We start from the raw sequence: 19,630 nt of genomic DNA, 5'->3' as shown, positions 1-19,630 counted from the left end.
TATGTGATATCAGAATACTTGTAACCCAACTTGAACCCATTTGACTATGTGTGGAATGGCTTACAGCAGTGAATTTCAGGATGCCAAATGCCTTCCTGGACCTTCCAGGAGCTGAAAAGTGAACTTTCAGAAGAGCGGCTTGTAATTGCACAAGACTTGATCAACACTTTCATGTGCATCTATGACATCAAGATGTGAGGTACGTACACACAGGTGACCATACACCATATTAAATAAAAATGTTTTACACAAGAGGTGACTTAATTTATCCATCACTTTTCAATTTTCATAAATTTGGTTTTAATTTCAATATTTTGTGAATAATCAATTGCCAAACCTTGACATTTATGTTAACTAATGCTTCTGTAGAAATTTCTATTAATAATTTTTTGCTAAGTATCAATTATGTTTTATTTCTCTTATTATCACTCAGTTTTGAAGACCAGTATGCAGGAAGTATCTCATATGAGAGAAAATGTAGATTCGAATATTTAATTTAAACAACAGGGCTTTTGGCTGAAGTGTTGAAACAAAATTGTCAGGAATTGTCAAGAGAAAACTTTCTTTACAACAATGCCAAATTTCTGCAATTTTCAAAAGTTAAAACAATGTGATTATTTGACCTGAAGTGTCATTATTTTACCACCTGGTTTTAATTGTGGTATAATACTTTCAAATATTTTTATCTTAGCAGTACTTCCTTAAGGGGGAACAAAATTATACAAAGATGAGATTAAATTCGTATTTGTTAAAAACCCCACAAAATTCTTTAATGAAGGAATCCAATTAACAGATATCAAATGCTTTTATGGTGATAGTAATACTGATTAATAAGAATTAAAATAAATAAAATTTGATATTTGTTTGATTTAAATTTTGTTTAAAGTAATTCTACATGCACATACAAACACAGGGTCAGTAGCAATGTTTAAGTTAGAAAAATAAGCACTTTTCAAGCACATTTTAAGGGGAAAAAAAAAGCACCTGTTTACATATATACATAACTGCATAATCTTAAAAGAAAAATGAGACTTGAAATTTAAAATACGAGAAATTCAGTATTTATTTAGAGAGAATTAGCATTACTCAACCATGGAAAACAATTACAATTATTTTTTAATTTTAAATAACGGTTCAATTTACAGAACTAGTTTACAATGAGAGGACAGGGGGAACTATGCATAACTAAACTATACTACAAGATTTAATGATGAAATTTCGGTTAAAAATAGAGAAAATGAATAATACACTGGTTATCATAAATTAAGGAAAAATCACTATTATTGGAAAAGTTACATGTAGAATTTTATGAAACTTATCGCCTCCAGAAGCAATACAGCAAATACAGTGACGCGTGATGCTTTCAATTATGAGGTCTATCAGTTCCATAGGAAGCGAGAGCCATTGCTCTTGCAAAGCTGTTACAAATGCGGCAAGGGTCTGAGGGGGCAGACTGAGAGCAGCTAGACATCTCTCTAAATCCCAAACGTGCTCGATAGGATTCAAGTCCGGGGATCGAGCTGGCCACTCCATGCGCATAATTGTTTCCTGTTGAAGATAATCACCTACGATGCGAGTCCTGCGTGGTCTTGATTTATCGCCCTGTAACAAAAAAGCATCACCTATTGCCCTGGCACATGGGCACACATAAGCATGAAGGATGTCATCCCTATAAACCGGAGCATTCACGGTTTTCGTTGGAAAGACATGGAGGTCTGTGTGTCCACCCAAAGAGATGCCACCCCAAACACAGACACTGCCTCTTCCGTATGCATCTCTTTAATGGATGTTTGACGGATGATAATGTCTTCCAGGTTCTCTCCATATCAAATAATGCCTACTATCGCTTTCTAGACTAAACCTGGACTCATCCGTAAAGAGAACAGCTCTCCACTGATCAAAAGCCCAGTGGACATGTTGTCATGCCTACTGCAAACTGTCCCTCCTATGGTAAGACGTGAGCGGCATGCAAATGGCTGGTCGTCGCATACAGACCACCTTCGTGAAGCCTTCTACGCAGTTGACGTTGACACCAACCTCCGGTGGCTGCAGGAAGGGTGGATCTAAGAAAAGTTGGTGTAGCGGTTCTATTCCTGATTGCACATAATGTCAAATATCGGTCAGTGGCGCTTGTCGTAGCAGTTGGATGTCCTTGGCTGAACCTCCTAGAGGCCGAATCTGTGCTTTGAAATCACCTCCAAAGTCTATGAACCACAGAAAGACTCACATTTAGCCATCTGACCACTTCTGTTTGACTTTATCCTGCCTCTAGTCTCCCAATGGCTCTCCATCGTAGTTCTGCAGGCAATGCCTGGAGGTCATTGTTACGAATTGGCTACCTCAGATTTCTGATGTCACTATAACAGTGAAATATGTGGGCTTGCTCTCAAACATGGACTTTTATTTTCCTAGCAGATGACGTATTCCGAGTGCAGCGCCACTAATTTGCATATTGCAGTTTTACTCAGCTACTCTTACTTGACAACATATTCAAATTTTACATGGATTGGCTTATTTTTGAGCGAGTTATTGCTATTTTTGTGATTTTTCCTTAATTTATGATAACCATATGTATACAAAGTACTTCACAGCATAAAAAAAAGATTTATGCTTATTAATGAATGTTATTTTTATTTCTTTCGTCTCTTTTCATTAATGTCTGAATGCAGTTCTCTTAACAGAGTTAGTTTTTCACAAATAACTTAAGAGAGAGAGACAGAAAGAAAAATCAATTCATCTTTCAATCAATTCTTTAAGAGAATTCAATTTATCTGTTGATAATGCTTTTTTTTTTTTTCCTTCTGCTCTTTCAAATATCACCGATGCTGTGAATGAGCTGATGAAGCTGCCGGTCTAATCTCTTTCATAATTGATATACTGTGTATCACACCAGCATGTTTCACATAATCACAAACTATGCGCTGGGCAATTTATGAATTTTCCCCCAGATTTTCTGTTTCTATATTTTTATTTATACTAAATCCTCGTTCAACAGAAACTTCTCCATGGGAAAGAATAAGGATCATTTTAAATGTTTCCGATAATTTGAAGCATTTTTCATTACTGACTATGTGCAAAAATATCAAACCTTATTTTTTTTTTTTTCCACATCATAGGTTTTAAATTCTGTAAGGTATCACTGGACAACATTTTTGATGAAATTGGAATATTCCAAGAGAATGTTATCAATTCTTCTTTTGCAATGCGACATTTTTAGGGAAAATGCATCAATATACTTTTCATTTTCTTGTATGCTTTTGTGCTGTTTTGCACCATATACTTTGGGTTCGTAGAAACAGCATTTCGAGTTAGTGAATAATTAACTGGAGATTTCTCCATCAGCTTTTCAACCAGCTGCAGAATAAAAGTTTATGAGTCACGTTTAAGAGAAAGTAACCTTTGTCCATGGTTTCTTTCTTAGTGTATAGTTCTTGCAAGAGTTTGTATCAATCTGAAATCCTAAACTAATTTTCCTTATTTCATTAATAATACCTTTCTCAGGAAAATCAAAGTTACACAAATATTTCAGTGATGAATCGATTATCATTACAAGTTCATTTTAAAAAAACAAAAAATAAGTGCTTTAGAGAAAAAGTAAGCACCTATAAGGGCCTTGTAATGTATTTTGCAGTAATTGACAAAACAGATAATCTTCTTAGTAGGACATAAATTTTATTTTACGGAGATAGATAATTTGAAGAAAATTATTTTGTGGCAAAAATTTCATACAACTACTAGCTGGAAAAAACTTCAGATTACTAATCTTAAAAACAATTTCTTACGTTGCTGAGCAACGGTTACATAATACAAATATGGTGTTGCCCCTTAAACAATAAATATAGTTATTTGATAAATAACAAAATATTACAACCTCTCCCCCCTCCAGGTAAACTTTAATTTATATTCTTTTAAAGTTTACAGTTTTTTTTTTTTTTTTTTCAGAACAACAATATCAGCACAATACAGAATTGAAATACAACAAATAACATACACTGAGGAAGAGAAGAAAGAACATTTTTTTTTTTTTTTTTATCTATACAGAGAAACAAATTATTTAATCAAGCCAGGGAGTACAACTTGTCTACATTTTTATGGTTTTTACCATTTCGATGAACGACCATGTAATTGTAGGGTTGTAGTACTAGTGCCCATCTCATAAGTCGTGGATTTAGACTCGCATTATTTTTTAGCCAAACTAAGGGATTATGAATGGTCATGATGAGGAATTTAGTATGCCCATCTAAATAACATTGCAGTTTCTTCACAAAAATTATGGCGGCACATTCCTTTTTTGTGGTACAGTACTTTTTTTCAGTTTCTGTAAACTTCTAACTGAGGTATAATACTGGATGTTCATTGTTTCGTTCATCTTTCTGAGCTAAAATGACACCCACACCAGAGTTTGAAACATCAATTTGCAAAACAAACTCCTTATTGAAATCAGGTGAATGTGACAGAGGCTTCTGTGGCAGTTTTACTTCTTCAACAACTCGCTCTTATCTGTTTAGTTTCTTTAAAAACTTCTCCTTGACTTGCATCTCAACTCCAAAACTTGGCAAGTCATCTAGAACTTTTAAACTGAGAATCGTTTAATTTTGTCAGTTCTTTCTTGTCAGAGTTTCTGCTCTTTGTGAGACGAGCCTTTGTTCCTGTCTGCTACTTGCACTCTCATTGAATGTGGCAACTTTGAGTATCCTTTTGAGTATCCTGTTTATGCCTCTTTGCTAAGTTTTCTGACGCGAGCTTAGATTCTGAACGTATTTTTAATTTCTCAGCTTTAGAAGCACCTTCATGAGTTCTTTTTGCTAACAAACTGTCAAACACATCTTTACTTTTTGGGGAAGAAGAAACTGGGGAACTTGTAGAAGAATAATCACACACTATCTACAGAAGATGAATCAGCAGGTAAATAAGGTGAGCCAACTTCCATATCAATAACTTCAGTTTTCTCATCAAGAGATGAACGTTTAGATTGTTTACCAGACTTTTGTGAATAATTGACAGAAGCTTGACTCTTAGGAGGGTGAGTATTGACCAAATTACCCTGAGTTTTAGCACTATTATTTGTTTGATTCTGCATCAAAGCTGCGTAGTTCTGCATTTGATCCCTATATTTTTCAGGAATAACAATTAATTCCCTTTCATTTGCATTTTTATCTAATTTCTTTTTCATCAACAATCTGTTCTCATTTACTTTGAAATCATTTGTCTTCGTGGAATTTTCATTTTTAGCTTCGCTAAGCAATGAGGCTATATCTCTGCTTTGATGCTGAGATTGAATTAATTCCTAACAATTAACATTAATCACTTTCTTAATTTCCTTGTCTTCCTCATTAGCTTGCAGTAAAATATCTTCGTCAGTCTCAATAAATGTCAGTTCTTCTTGTTTCCCCATTTTGGTTTTTCTACTTCGATCTTCTTCACGAGATCGTTTTACTTGAGACCATGCCAAAACCTCATTTATCCTTTCTAAATTTAAGAATGATTTATTTTTGAACAATTGTGCAGTTTTGTTACCCAATACATATCTTCCGGGATTATTTGTAACAGCAGCTGCCTTTGTCTTTATATGACCAAGATCGCAATTAATTTCAACTTCCGCTAACGGTAGACACACTAAATGGTCATTTAAAAGATATTGTACCCAGACATGTTCTCCAGTCATTTTTGCATTATCTATGCATTTTCGAGAAATAACATCAACAGTGGCTCCTGCGTCTCAAAGAATAGGCATTTCATACCCATTAACTAAACCATTAATTGTATACATCTTTAACAAATCATCATTAAAAAATATGCAATTTACCTTTTCATTTGGTTTTAAGCGAGGGCACTGAGGTTTAAAATGTTCGTATGACCCACACTCGAAACAACGTGGTCGATATCTTTTGTCATATAAATTTTCTTGGTTTTTGTTTTGGAACTGTTTCCTTTGCTGATGAACTGTTTTCTTTGTCGATGATCTTTCTGGTATTTTGAATCATCCCATCTATCAGAATGCTTAAAATGAGGCAGATGCTCTATTTTTTTCGCAAAATTTACGACATGAGGTTTAAATGATCTGTTGTTAAATCTCTCAGTTTGACTGGCAGAAAATTTCGGTTTTATTGTTTTTCTCACATCTTCAAAATTTTAAATTTTCTTAACCATCTCAGTAAGTGAAATTATGGTTGTCCATTTATCCATAAAATTTTTTTGAAATCAAGAGAAATACGCTTTTTAATTTGATCAACCAGCATGAGATCTTTTAGCTGTGCAAAAGTTTTAATGTTTAATCCGTTAAGCCATCCTTCTAAATAATTCTTTAATTCATAGTAAAAATCATACCAAATATTTTCAGTAGATTTTTGGTGTCTTAAATAATTGTCGAAATTTTTCTGCACTCAATTTAAATCGTTGTAATAGTAAAGTTTTTTCATATTCATACTTTTTCGCGTCCTCTTCTGGTTCTCTAGCAATAAGCTGAACAATGTCGGGAGGCAGCAATGAAATAAGTTGAGTCACTTGATTTTCAGCAGGTATATTCATTATTTTAGCTTGACGCTCAAATAACACCAGAAATAAACTTATTTCATCTTTTTCAGGGTTGAAATGTGGCATGACATCATGAATTCTGATTTTTAAAGGCTGCTCAGGTAACTGTGTAGTTTCTACCGACTGCGCTGTTGCAGCCATTGCTTCCAACTGAAATTTCTGTAGCTCAAAGGCTTTAATTCACTCTTTTTTTTTTTTTTTTCCTCTTTCTTCTCTCTCGTGCTCTTCTTTTCTTTCTCTTTCTTCTCTTTTACATTCTTCCTTTCTTTCCGTTTTTTCTCTAATTGCAGCCAGTAGTTCTCGAGTAAACTCTTCATCATAACCGGGACTTTCAGTAATCAATTTATGCAACTGAGCAATCTTAAATTCAGGTTTCACGGTTAAACCTAACTCTTCTGCTAGTACTTTTAAATCCTGTTTCTTACTCCTAACTAAGAATGACATGCTGACACAAGTTACCTTTAATAGGTTTCCTTTTAAAATTGAATCTAAAAGATCCTATTTGTATTAAAAATGTATAATTTCTGGCGAGACTTAATTTCTCAAATACGAAATTCACACTAACCAATTGGAGAGAATTATTTAAACAACTTTGCCAGGTTGGCACAAAATAATATAATACTACGTCGAGTTGATGTTTTAACTAACTATTCACAAGCCTCGTTAGCTATATAAACACCATTGCCAGTTAGGCAAATACAATGGAATTTTACCCATGTCAGTTTGATGATTTTACCATCTATCTCCAGCCTGGTTGGCGATAACAAAAGCAATTTTTGCCAGTTCGGCAGTACACTTTTTACAATATACAATCTGTAATACATAGGGATAACATTATCTACCACACGCCTGGATGGCGAGAATAAGAAAAGACTTTTGCCAATTCTGCAGTATAATCAAATCACACTACGTCAGTTTGACATTACTACTTATTTTTCACGCGCCTGCTTGGCAACAAATTCAAAAACTCAGCTAGCAGTTTTTTTTTTTTTTTTTTTTTTTTTTTTTTTTTTTAATAAATGCTGGGATGGCCTACATATATCAATTATCAACAAAAAAATTAAAAAAAAAAATAACAGTAAAGACTAAATAATAATTTTTTTTAAATACTTCTTTACCACAAATATCAATTGTAAATTACTCCTCCTTTTTTTACTATCAGTTATTTTACACAGAAATTACACTATCTCAATATAATTCTGAAATGAAATACTTAAATTCAATAAATACATTTTTATGAAAACCAAAAGTTAATCTTATCTTTGGAGATCAGCAATATCCTGTTCTGACAATTCTTTGTTCGGACGCAAGTTACAGAAACACAGAAGATAACCGTTGAATGATCTGCTTCAAAACGGCAGACTTCTGACATCCATTTCTCCTTGAAATAAACTTCAATTGGTAATACCAAACTTGTTCTAAAAAATTTCAGCAACTTTCTGGGATTAGGAGACTAGCACCATCGAAATTGATAATTGCACTCCTATTTTCCAGTATCTTGGTGGAACCTCCAAGACTGTAATGTATTTTGCAGTAATTGACAAAACCGATAATCTTCTTAGTAGAACATAAATTTTATTTTTATTTTACAGAGATAGATAATTTGAAGAAAATTATTTTGTGGCAAAAATTTCATGCAACTACTAGCTGGAAAAAACTTTAGAATACTAATCTTAAAAACAATTTCTTACGTTGCTGAGCAACGGTTACCTAACACAAATATGGCATTGCCACTTCAACATTAAATATAGTTATTTGATAAATAACAAAAATTTACAGCCTTTATACTTTATTTTCAAATATACATACTTATAAGGACTGCTACGCACCCTGAAACAGAATCTCACCATAATACAATACTTAAGTAGCAAGATGATTTGAACACTTATCTACTGAGATGGGCATTATTTATTCTTTCACAACTGGTAAAATTTAGACAACTTTATATTATGCATTAACTGAACGACATTTTCTTTATTCAATTTACACAATTTCCAAAGATTGCTAATTATTTATTAATGTTATCTGAAATATTTAATTGAAAAAACAGTTGAAATATAGTACAGTTTTCACCTAAATATCATACAAAATACCTGCTTATTTTTTGAGTTATTATGACTTCTACAATTATTTCTTAACTTACCAGTACCAATGTTTTCATTAAGCATTACATTAAAGCAATAAGCAAAAATTTAATAATGTAATGTAACACTATTTAATAATCATATAAATCTGATATGAAAAAACAATTTTAAAGTTTTCAGATGCACTTAATCGTATTTTGAACACACAATTAAAAATGGGATTATACCTTCAAAACTAGATTACTGTCTATTAGCAATTAAAGTGCCCAAATTAGTACAACATAAATGTCATCAAAACAGATGTTATGAATAAATAATAAATGCAAACTAATTATGTTCTAAAAACACATAATAATAAATTTTACAAATATATTACATGACATTAGAGAACATTTCTAATCTATGTTAAGGAAAAAAAAAAAAAAAAAAAAATGACAGTGATCAAAAACAACTTTTTTTCATTAACAAAATGATAATGTATACAGTAAATAAAATTTTATTACTAATATTAACAAATTCATATTTTATTAAATTCATAAAATCTGATTTTTAATTGTCTCTTTCAAAAGAAGCCTTGAAGTGTTGCTTTTATATAACAGGACTAACATCTAGAGTCTTATCTCCATAATTTTAAGGAAATTTATAAAAGAAGTTCTCACATAAAAAATGCAAAAAGGATGAACAAATGATTTATGGAAATCTTAGAATACTGAGTATGCTTCATAGGGCACTCATATTATGTTCCCATATTTCAGTGAATGGGACAGTACAGCAAACTATCAAAATTGGAAACAAAATCACGGACCACTAAAAAACAATTCCAGTTTGACAGAAATACTATTTTACAATAAATCCTTAGTAGCAGTAGCAAAGAGAAACTGCTTCACATAAATCTAAGATTCATGACAACAATCCATGAAGTAATTAATTTTCATACATCTCTATGAAAAATTTTCCTGTTTATTGGAAATAAAATTGAAAGAAGATATTTTCATAAGAATTTAAGACATTAGAAAATAATCGGTACCTTTCCATTAAAGTAATTCCAATCAAAACCAACGACTTAAGTCTTTGGTTTTGATTTGGAATATTAATAAAGATTATATAGCCATAGTTAAATACATGCTACTTGGTGCTTTTGTTTTGGCATATTACTTTGGTGCCATGTGTGAAAAGTTTAGTCTGGCTTCTTATCCAATATGGTACTTGTCTTTGTAACATATATCAATTGTCCTTTCACCTAATCAGTCACATGCAAGTTTTATTCCCCTTTCTTACTGAAATGGATTCTTTGGTTTGGGTTTGTTGGAATAATCACATCAAAAAATTAAAATGTGATTTAAAACCAAAACAGCTGTGCGGCTTCACTCATGTTACGAAGAAAAAAGGTGTTTACGCACAAAACATGGTTTGTTGGATCATTCATTTCCTTTTTTGCTGCCACCCGATTCATTTGCTTATGGTGTGCACAGTTAACATTTATTGTGTTTTGCAAATCACAGTTTCCTTTGAATGAAACACACAAAACAGTTGATTAGAATAAGGTGTAAAAGGTAGGTATCAAATTTTTATTACCTCATCCCAGTGTTAAAATCCTTGAGCACAACAAACTTGTGAAATGAATTAATGAAAACTCATTCACAAAAAGAAACAAGAATGTAAGCTGTGTCCTTCACCTACACTGGATATTTGGAAGAATTTGTCAAGAAATTAGACTTTTGTTGCCTCAGTTGTTGTGAAATATATGCTTGAGTCAAAGGTGTGGGGGAAAGAAATACGTCATAACGCACCAATAAAATGCCAAAAATGCATGACATGTCTTTAATGAAAAACTACCAAATAATGTTAAATGAAATTTTTTATACAGTGAATGAATTTGAAAGGAAACCTGAATTTGTCTAAAGAATGTCACTAAGATTTGTAATATTAATAAAGATTATACAGCTATAGTTAAATACATACTACAACATTTTAAATCTTTAAGCTGCTTTACGAGTATAAAACATAATTTTATAAATTCACATACAATATATTTTCAGATCTTGGTGCAAGAAGAAAAGCACTTCTATGAAAACTAAGGAAATGGACAAAGACATCAGGATTGCTAGAATTTTGATGTAATTACTTTTGGAAGTGGCTGTGTTGGAATTCAGATGCCTGATATAAAAGAAAGAACAAAATCACAATTTTAGTAACAAAAGAAAAAGCAAAAACTCTTAAGTCTTTGGTTTTGATTTTACAGCATAAACAACTGTATTTTAATATTTTTTTTTTCTATATGCATAGTATCTTCTACTGAAATCATTCCATTTGATTGCTTCAATCATTATTCAGTTTAACATGATACATGTATCTGTAACACTAATCAGAGGGGGGGGGAAACCCTATCAGAAGGGGGAACTACAGTGATTTTCCAATTCAGCAGTCCTAAAACTATAAAGTCATGATAATATTTGGCACTTTTCATTTGAATGAGTTCTATTTAGAACCAAATATAAATACTAGTGGGAACCTTAACATAATAATAATGTTTCATGAAAAGAGTAATTATTTTACCCATAATGAATACAATATATACAATGTTTAATATGCACAATTCTGAATTTGAGCAATTTTTTAATATTTTAAAATTAAAAACATCAGAAAATAGCACAAATTCAGCATAAACAAGCTTCATTAGTGTGCAAAGTAAACATTATATATATTATCATTACACAGCCGCTCATGATGTGATATAAAAAGGCTACCACTTTTGGCAAGTGGCACCCAATTAAAGGAAAAGCTTTAAAAAATTTAAAAGCTTTCACAAATTAAAACTTTTCAGAACCAAGTAATGAATCAATTTTATTTGCAATAAATAACAGTTACTATTCAAATATGAAATGAATAATTTATAATACTAAATTACTTGTGATAGTTTCTGGAAATTCATGCCAACAGTTTTCTTAGCGCCTCCTCTCTTTTTTTTTAATTCACATACTGATTAATTATATAATAACAGCAGACTTACCTCTTTAGTGAGATGAAATCTCTTCACTTTTTCTACTGAATAAAATACTAACTGCAGTAGAGGTTTCAAATTTTCCATCATCTCTGGAGTAGTTTTCCCTTTGCCAGGAACTAAAATAATATAAAAAATTTAGAATGCTTCCAATATGCAGTTTCTTTCAGTGCATTCAATAATGAAATATTAAAGTATAGAAAGAAAGGTATGCAGATTAAAATTATTATTCGTGTTAGTCTCCTAACTCTCATTGTTACAACAAGATAGGAACATAGTAATTCAAATCCTACTGTTTTCTATGAATATATATATATATATTCATAGAAAACATGAGGATCTGAATCTCATATATATAGTTGCAAAATGAGTAGCTGCAGTAGTAAGATAGCTTCCCTGCGAACTGAATTTAAGGTTGCCAGATTTGGCACAAAATTGGCGATACACCATAAATGGAGTGAGAACATTCTAAAACAAATTCTTACTGGTTTTCCTGAAAATGTTCTCAAAGGCACACCCTGCCTGTACACTTAGTAGGAGAATATCTTGAGAGTATGTTGAGTTCAGAGATTACATTCAGAATGACCGCACTGAGTTGGGTGCGTACTTTAGTGCTTTGAGGTGAATCTGTCTTCACTGTTGTAGCCTGAAGGCTGTGTTGCTGATTGTTTCAGCATGTTTATTGCAATTTTTTAACAACTGTAAATGTGTCTTTGGAACTCTCCTGTGTAATACTAGTGAATAAATTGTGTTTTAATTCTTCATTAAGTGTTATCATTAATTACTCTAAATCCACGAACCTGTAGAGCATAACAACTGGTATCATGAGTGGGTTTTGAGAGTGAATGACAGTGACTTGCTTACATGAAAAGCCATGGCGGATAAAATGAAGGCTTTTATGGGCTTGTTAGCAGTTGTAAAAGCCGGACTGGAAGAGATAAAAGCTGGACAAGAAGAGTTGAAAGCCAGACAGGAAGAAATCAAGGCGGGACTAGAAAAGTTAGTGAGCGAAATAAAAGCCAGCCAAGAAAAGTTGCAAGAGCAACTCAAACAGATGAAAGTGGAGCTTACAGAAGAAACTGGAGCTATAACAGATGATGTGGAAATGACAGAAGTAGCATCTGGAGAGTCAAAGGATAAAGAAATGAAGAAGTAGCTAGTGAACTGTCTGGAAAAGATCAAGAAATGAAGGATGAAACATCTAAGAAGATTAAAGAAAAAGAATGAAAAGCTGAAGAAATAAAAGACAGGAAAGAAGCTTTTGATTCTCAAGTGCCTGAAGTTAAAATGGAAGAAAGTGACAATACTGTTTGTAAAAATGAAGAAATAAAAGAAGTGGCTCGTAAAGCAATCTGAAAAAGGTGAATAAATAATTCATGGAAATAAATTTCCCCGATTTTCTAGTGCCTGAAATAGAGATGGAAGAAAATGAAAATGTGACTGTTAAGTTGGTAGAAACTGTGAAAGTATCAGTTAGCAAATACTGAACCACCTGAAAATTCATGTGATACAGAGATGGAAGAAGTTGATGTACAGCTTAAGTAGAGTGTTCCAGTATTACAAGAAAATACACCCACTTCCCAAACTACATATGTGTCCCATAATACAATCTGCACAGTACACAAACTTGATTCTAAACCAGGATATTTTTGTTTGAAAGGATCAGTTTCTATTCAGAACTAAAACGAAAACTGGAACTGGTTTTCAGGAAATACAGAAAAAGAAGCATGTACTAACTGCTAAAAATACCAAAGTGAACTGTACACATGATGCAAATAAACTAAAGAGTGATAAGTAAACTGTTTCAGATCTTCCTGCGAATGAAAAATCTGAAAGGACTGAATCTTTAGACTGTGATATGCAAAACAGAAATACATCTGAGAATTGCAGTGAAAAAGTAATCAACCGAGGTATAATTTAATGAAAAGTCTGAGACTGAAATTCATTCTGTGCTTTAATTTATATAATTTAAAATGGTTATGTGGTTAATTTGTGTACATAACTTGTAAATAGTGTAAATATTTGTCTCTTTTATTTTTGCTTACTTTGTACTGAATTTGGCTTCTGACCAAGGATTGTACTGCCCAGGATATGCAGGTTTTGGAGGGGGTAGTGTTGCAAAATATGCAGCTGTGAAAATAGTTTCTCCGTAAATCAGGTTTAGAGTGTCCAGATTTGGTGATATGCTACAGACAGAGTGAGAACATTCCAGAATAAATTCTTACCGGTTTTCCCGGGAATGTTCTCGAAGGCAGATCAAAAGCTATATATACCTAGCTAGTACGTGGAGTAGGAGAGTATAATGAGTTCAGTAGTAGTGTTTTGAGTTCACAGGATTAGCTTGAGAACAAATGAAGAAGACTGTGTTGCTACCGTTGTAGCCTGAAGGTGTTGGTGTTTGTTTCAATGTGTTTATTGTAGTTTTTTTACGGCTGTAAAAAATCTCTTTGGAACTCTCCTGTGCAATACTGCCAAATAAACTGTGTTTTGATTTTTCATCAAGTGTTATTCTCAATTACTCCAAATCTACAAACCCATAGAAAGCAACAATATATACATATATAGAAAGAGAAAGACAGGGGGATAAATTAAAAAATATATTTTTGAATATCATACATGCCTAGCTATGTTTCGTGTAATCACATGCATTTATATCTTAAATAAAATAAGAAAAATATTTAAGAATACCATAAAGGTCTTCAACAATTTTAACCACTGTATTATAAAATAATTAATTCTACAACAAACAATTTTAATTTATTTTTAATAATATAATGACACTTCTTTAAAACAGTATTTTACAGGCAATAAAACTCTCAGAAATTAATATTAAAGATAAATTCTGGCTGAATGATTGATCATTTTAAGACAGCTTTTTAATTCAGTCTACTAAAAAATAACCAAAAAAAAAAAAAAAAAAAAAACTGATCAGATAAATGTAAATTAAAAAAACATGCATTAAGATTTAATAATATAAATAATTAGGCAATTTTTTATTCATTATTTAAAGCATTATATATATTATCATTACACAGCTGCTCATGATGGGATATAAATAGGCTACAATTCCACCTCTCCTTTTTAATGTTATATGTGAATTTTGCTACAGATTTTTTCTGGATAGTAATTTTTAAGATGGGATTGGACGGGGGGGGGGGGGGAAGCTCAGCAAAATTGTAACTTATTAATTTTGACTAACTTCCTTGCAGAGTATTGTTTAAATACCGAGTTTTAAAACTTTATAACACAAATCAAAAGTAGAGCTTTACTATAGTCCCCTCAAAAGCCATATAATATTTTGAAAGAATACTTTTCAAAATAAGTTATAGGATTTAAAATATAGTTTTTTATTTCACATATTTGGTAACAGAAAGCCACCGTAACTTTCATTAATAACAGAAGTACAATTTAATTTTAAAATATAATGCATATAGAAAGCTACCATTGAAACCAAATATCAGCATCTTCTTGCTATCAGGAAGTTTTGTTAGCTGAGCATCTCTATAAATGAAACAAATTTCACATGAAAACGTTTTACAGAAATAATTACACATGTTCATTTAAGTAACAGAATGTGGTGTACACTAAATTTTATACAAAAAAAATATGCAAAATATATTCTGAAAAAGTACAATACTATATAAGTATATTTATTATAAACAGTATACAAAGGTATATTTATTATAAACAGATACTACGTAGATTGATCCAAAAAAACGTTTACAAGCAGAAGCATTTGAAACGTAATAATTGTGGAGCGAATATTTCCACCCAGGGTGGTTGACAGATGGCGCTAGTTGTCCTACAGCGGTTCTACGAGTAAGTAGCGACAGTACGCAGACACTTAAGAGCGAAAGTAATGGCATGACATCTAGAAAAGTGGTCTCGCATAGAGGTGCGAGCCATAATTCGATTCTTATGGGCCAAGAATATGGCTGCATCCAAAATTCACAGACAAACTGTTGAGGTATTCGGGGACAAAGCAATGAGTAGACAACAGGTAGTGAAATGGTGTCGTTCTTGTCAAGCGGGCAGGGAGCATGTGGAAAACCGCAATATGGAAGCGAGCGGCCGTCCAAGTTCTTCAAGGACGGATATCAACACGGCACGTGTTGAAGAAATCATCCAAAGGGATCGACGAGTAACCGTGCATGAGATTGCCTCAGAGTTGAACCTGAGTTATGGTAACGTTCAGCGTATCGTAACCGATGAGTTGCGATATTCCAAAGTTTGTGCCCGCTGGGCTCCACGTGCGTTGTCCGCGGAGCATAAGGCCACTCGAATGATGTGCAGCCTCACATTTCTTCAGCGATACCATTCAGACGGCCAACACTTCATTGATCGCATCCTTACCGGTGATGAAACATGGCTTCATCACTTTACCCACACACTCAAATGAGCCACGATGGAATGGAAACATGCTGGATCACTGATGAGGAAGAAGTTTAAAGTCACACCCTCTGCTAGTAAAGTGATGGCAACTGTTTTCTGGGATACGAATGGTGTTATACTAATCGAGTATTTGGCGTGTGGACATACCATTAAGGCCGATCGTTATTGTGCCACCTTAACGAAATTGCGTAAAGCCATCCGACGCAAATGGCCTGGATTACTGAGCAAAGGCATAATTCTGCATGACAATGCCGGGCCCCATACAGCTCACCAGACTCAGGAATTGCTGCAAAGGTTCAAGTGGGAGGTCTGGAATCATCCCCCATACAGCACCGACTTGGCTCCAAGAGTCTATTTCATTTTTCCGGCGTTGAAGCGATACTTATCTGGAACACGGTTCCCCTCAGAGGATGCAGTGAAAACAGCTGCCGAGAAATGGCTCAATGAGTAGGGCCCTGATTACTACCAAGACAGCATAAACAAGTTGGTCGAACGTTCTGACAAATGTATAAACAGGTTTGGCGATCATGTGGAAAAGTGAAGGCCAGATGTGTCTCTTGATTCCCATTTGTATCTTGTTTCTATTGTTAATAAATACTTTTTCATTTGCCTTGTAAACTTTTTTTGGATCACGCCTCGTAGATTTAAAAAAGTAGTTATATTAGGCAAATATAAATTGAAAGGGAAAAAAGAATAATAGTCAAAGAATTACACAGAAGGGTCCTGAAAGTTAGAACATATTTATATAGCTAATTTATTGTTTAATGATTGGCTTAATTTTTAAAATTAACCCATTAGCCACTGGTGTTGCGTTGACACAACGGTCAAAGTAAATGCGTATATAAATATAACTACCTAAGATATTTTATACCAGCAGATGATTTTGTGTAGGGAATATTATGAAGATTATTTCTGTAAAAAAATATTTGCCTTCAACAATCATTTTGTTATAATAATTAATCTCATACTTTAAGCAAAATTTAAGCATAATTTTTGACCGGGTATTTTTGCTGAAAATATTTAACGAAAGAATAGCCGTCTTTATGAGTGATCTATTTTTAGTCAAGGTCACCGTTTATCAGAACATTACATCAGTCAGATGTTTATATTTGTGTTGGGAAGGAAAGGAAGACAGGTGTTGCGTTGACGCAACGTCAGCAGGAAACAGGTAGTCAATCTCCTTTTTCACTCATTCCTTTCGATGTTCTGGTTGTTCAAAAATGCCTAGAACGATGTATCTTACATTAAAAGAAGCCCTTCAAAGATTTTTGATGAAGAAACAGATGATGATAATGTTAATAATGACTAGAATGAAACTGAAATTGTTGTTGTTCCCCCAGAAATTGCAGAGGCTAGTGACGAAGAAGAAAGGAATGGCAATGTTTTAAATAATGATAATGATATTTTACCAAATGATACTGCTGGGGAAGTTGAAATTCCCATAAGAAGTAAGTTTCAGCTTTCTAAAAGCAGTTATAGTCATACTAAAAAGTTTCATAAGCAGAAGACTGAAATCTTGAAGTGGATAAAAAAGGAACTGTTAGTTATGTCTCAGGAAAAACATGAAGAAAGAGATAGAAGAAAAATTATAAAAGACAAAACACAAGGTAAAACTAGTGCACAGATTTTCGATTTTCTTTTTGGTTTAGACATTTACTCTCTTCTCGTTGAACAGACAAATATATATGCTCAGGAAAAAAAAAAAAAATATTGCATCTGAAGCCTATATGAGAAGATTTATTGGAATATTATTGCTTACAGGATATTCTTTACCTCAAAAAATGTATTGCTCTTTTGATAAGGACATTTCTGTTCCTGTTGTACGAGAATTGATATCACGTTTGCAGTACAGGAATATGAAGCAGAATTTGCATTTGACAATAATGATAAATTATATGAAGTAAGACCGTATCTAAACATACTAAGTATCACCACTTTTTACTACTGGAAACATACTCTTTTAGATTTCAGACGCGAGAATGCATTATTTCTTTTGCAAACTCCTATTGAGAGTGTAGAGTTAGCCAGAAATAGATCAACAACAAGAAGACCTAGTAAATTCAGCATTCAAAAACCATTGCATGGAGATGGTAGACATTTTATCGTAAAGTCCGTCAATAACAAAAGACTTTGTTGTAAAGAGTACCATAGCCAGACTGTTTATGGATGCAAAGTATGTAATGTAGCTTTACATCATGATCGTAATGAAGCTTTTCATGCTTGAATCTTTCAAATGAAATAATCTGTATTTGTAAAAGAAATACAATGTATATTTTAATATTAAATTAATTACAAGTAAAGTGATTTGTAGATTTATAAAACGTTATACAACTAAAAAGTAATTCTGCGCTCCACTCAAAAGAAACATCACACGAGTACAAGCTTTTCATGCTTGAATCTTTCAAATGAAATAATCTGTATTTGTAAAAGAAATACAATGTCACTAAACATCCGTAGTTTTATTCCGCTGACGTTGTGTGAATGCAACACTCGCTTTTTCCACAGGTAAGAGCATTTTTTTAATTTTCAATGTAAATTTATGTTATAAATACTTAATTTAATATTTGTTATTATTTTCATGAGAAAAGAACTATTCCTTGTAGTTTTGGCAGTTAATTGGTTAATGATTTTAATTAATGAATACAAAAATATAACATTATTCTATTATATGTTTTCTGACATTTTAACCAGTTTACTCTTTAGGAATTATCACTTTTATTGAACTTCTTGAATAAAAGAACTTAACTGACGTCGAAAAACCCCCACAAACGATTTTTGTATCGCCATTAGAGGGTGCTTCTCTTCTGAAAAAAGAATGTTAGTTCAGCTTGCGACGTAGTAGATAATGAACCATCGATGCAATCCAGATTGCTTTGTAAATAAAATGATTATTTTTGTAGATTGCTGAAGTATTGGCTTCAATTAGAATTAAGTATGATCAGCACTCTTAAGGAAGTCAATATAATATAAATATAATTTTTTTTATAACTTGGTCATAAAGCTGGAAAAATGCCGAATACACTGGTTGTGCTTTGAATAAAGAATATAGTAATAAGTCTTGCTAACTTTGGAAATACGTGCTACTATCTTTGGATACCGTGTTCCAAGTAAAATAAATATAAAAATGGTTCAAGGAAAGATTTAATATTCTCTTTTTGTTAAGAAATGAGTCTTATATTGCAAATTACTTTCATTTTGATTGAACAAGTTGCAAATGATTTCCAACTCCTCTTCTTTATGTAATTAAAATCAGAAGCGCAATTTAGTTAATGAGGATATCAAGTTAATTTGAAAGCATTGTTAAAAGTGATTTTGAAATGGAAATCGCAAAGGCAAAAAGAGCTATGCTTATCTCTTACAATAAGATTAATTTCTGAAATCGAAGCTCGAATTTTAGAAAATGAAACAGAAGAAGAGTTGGAAGAACTTTCAGAACAGATAAATTTGAAATTTAAACAGTTAAAAGAAATAGATTCTGAAATTCAACGTCAAATTACGGATGTTAAAGAAATAGAACCCAAATTATTAAACCTGATGAGTATCATGAAGAATTGATTAATTGCTCATGTAAGTTGAAAGCTGCTATCACTAAATGTAAACCAAATACACAAAGAACACA

General features: G+C 32.5%; 1 protein-coding gene across 2 annotated transcripts in view; it reads right to left on the bottom strand.

The window, feature by feature from the left end:
• The window catches only part of LOC118180192 (PAT complex subunit CCDC47), a 98,736-nt gene that overhangs the window by 12,203 nt on the left and 66,903 nt on the right, over window positions 1-19,630 (bottom strand). Inside the window, exons 9-11 of one of the 2 annotated variants that reach the window (XR_015040813.1) lie at window positions 15,062-15,120; window positions 11,629-11,738; window positions 10,645-10,775 (exon numbers count right to left, since the gene is read on the bottom strand). Coding sequence is in view for 1 of the 2 variants with exons in the window: in XM_085815698.1 (XP_085671824.1) it covers window positions 11,629-11,738; window positions 15,062-15,120 (169 nt within the window). In the remaining variant the exon portion in view is untranslated. The remainder of the gene's footprint in view (window positions 1-10,644; window positions 10,776-11,628; window positions 11,739-15,061; window positions 15,121-19,630) is intronic. The other variant, XM_085815698.1, reaches the window with a different exon arrangement.

This window comes from Stegodyphus dumicola, chromosome 4 (genome assembly GCF_044657685.1).
Source record: "Stegodyphus dumicola isolate Sdum_Otavi_A_Nest chromosome 4, ASM4465768v1".
Classification (NCBI taxonomy): domain Eukaryota; kingdom Metazoa; phylum Arthropoda; class Arachnida; order Araneae; family Eresidae; genus Stegodyphus; species Stegodyphus dumicola.
Note: the sequence above shows the minus strand (reverse complement) of the source record. Positions and strands in the feature narration are given on the sequence as shown.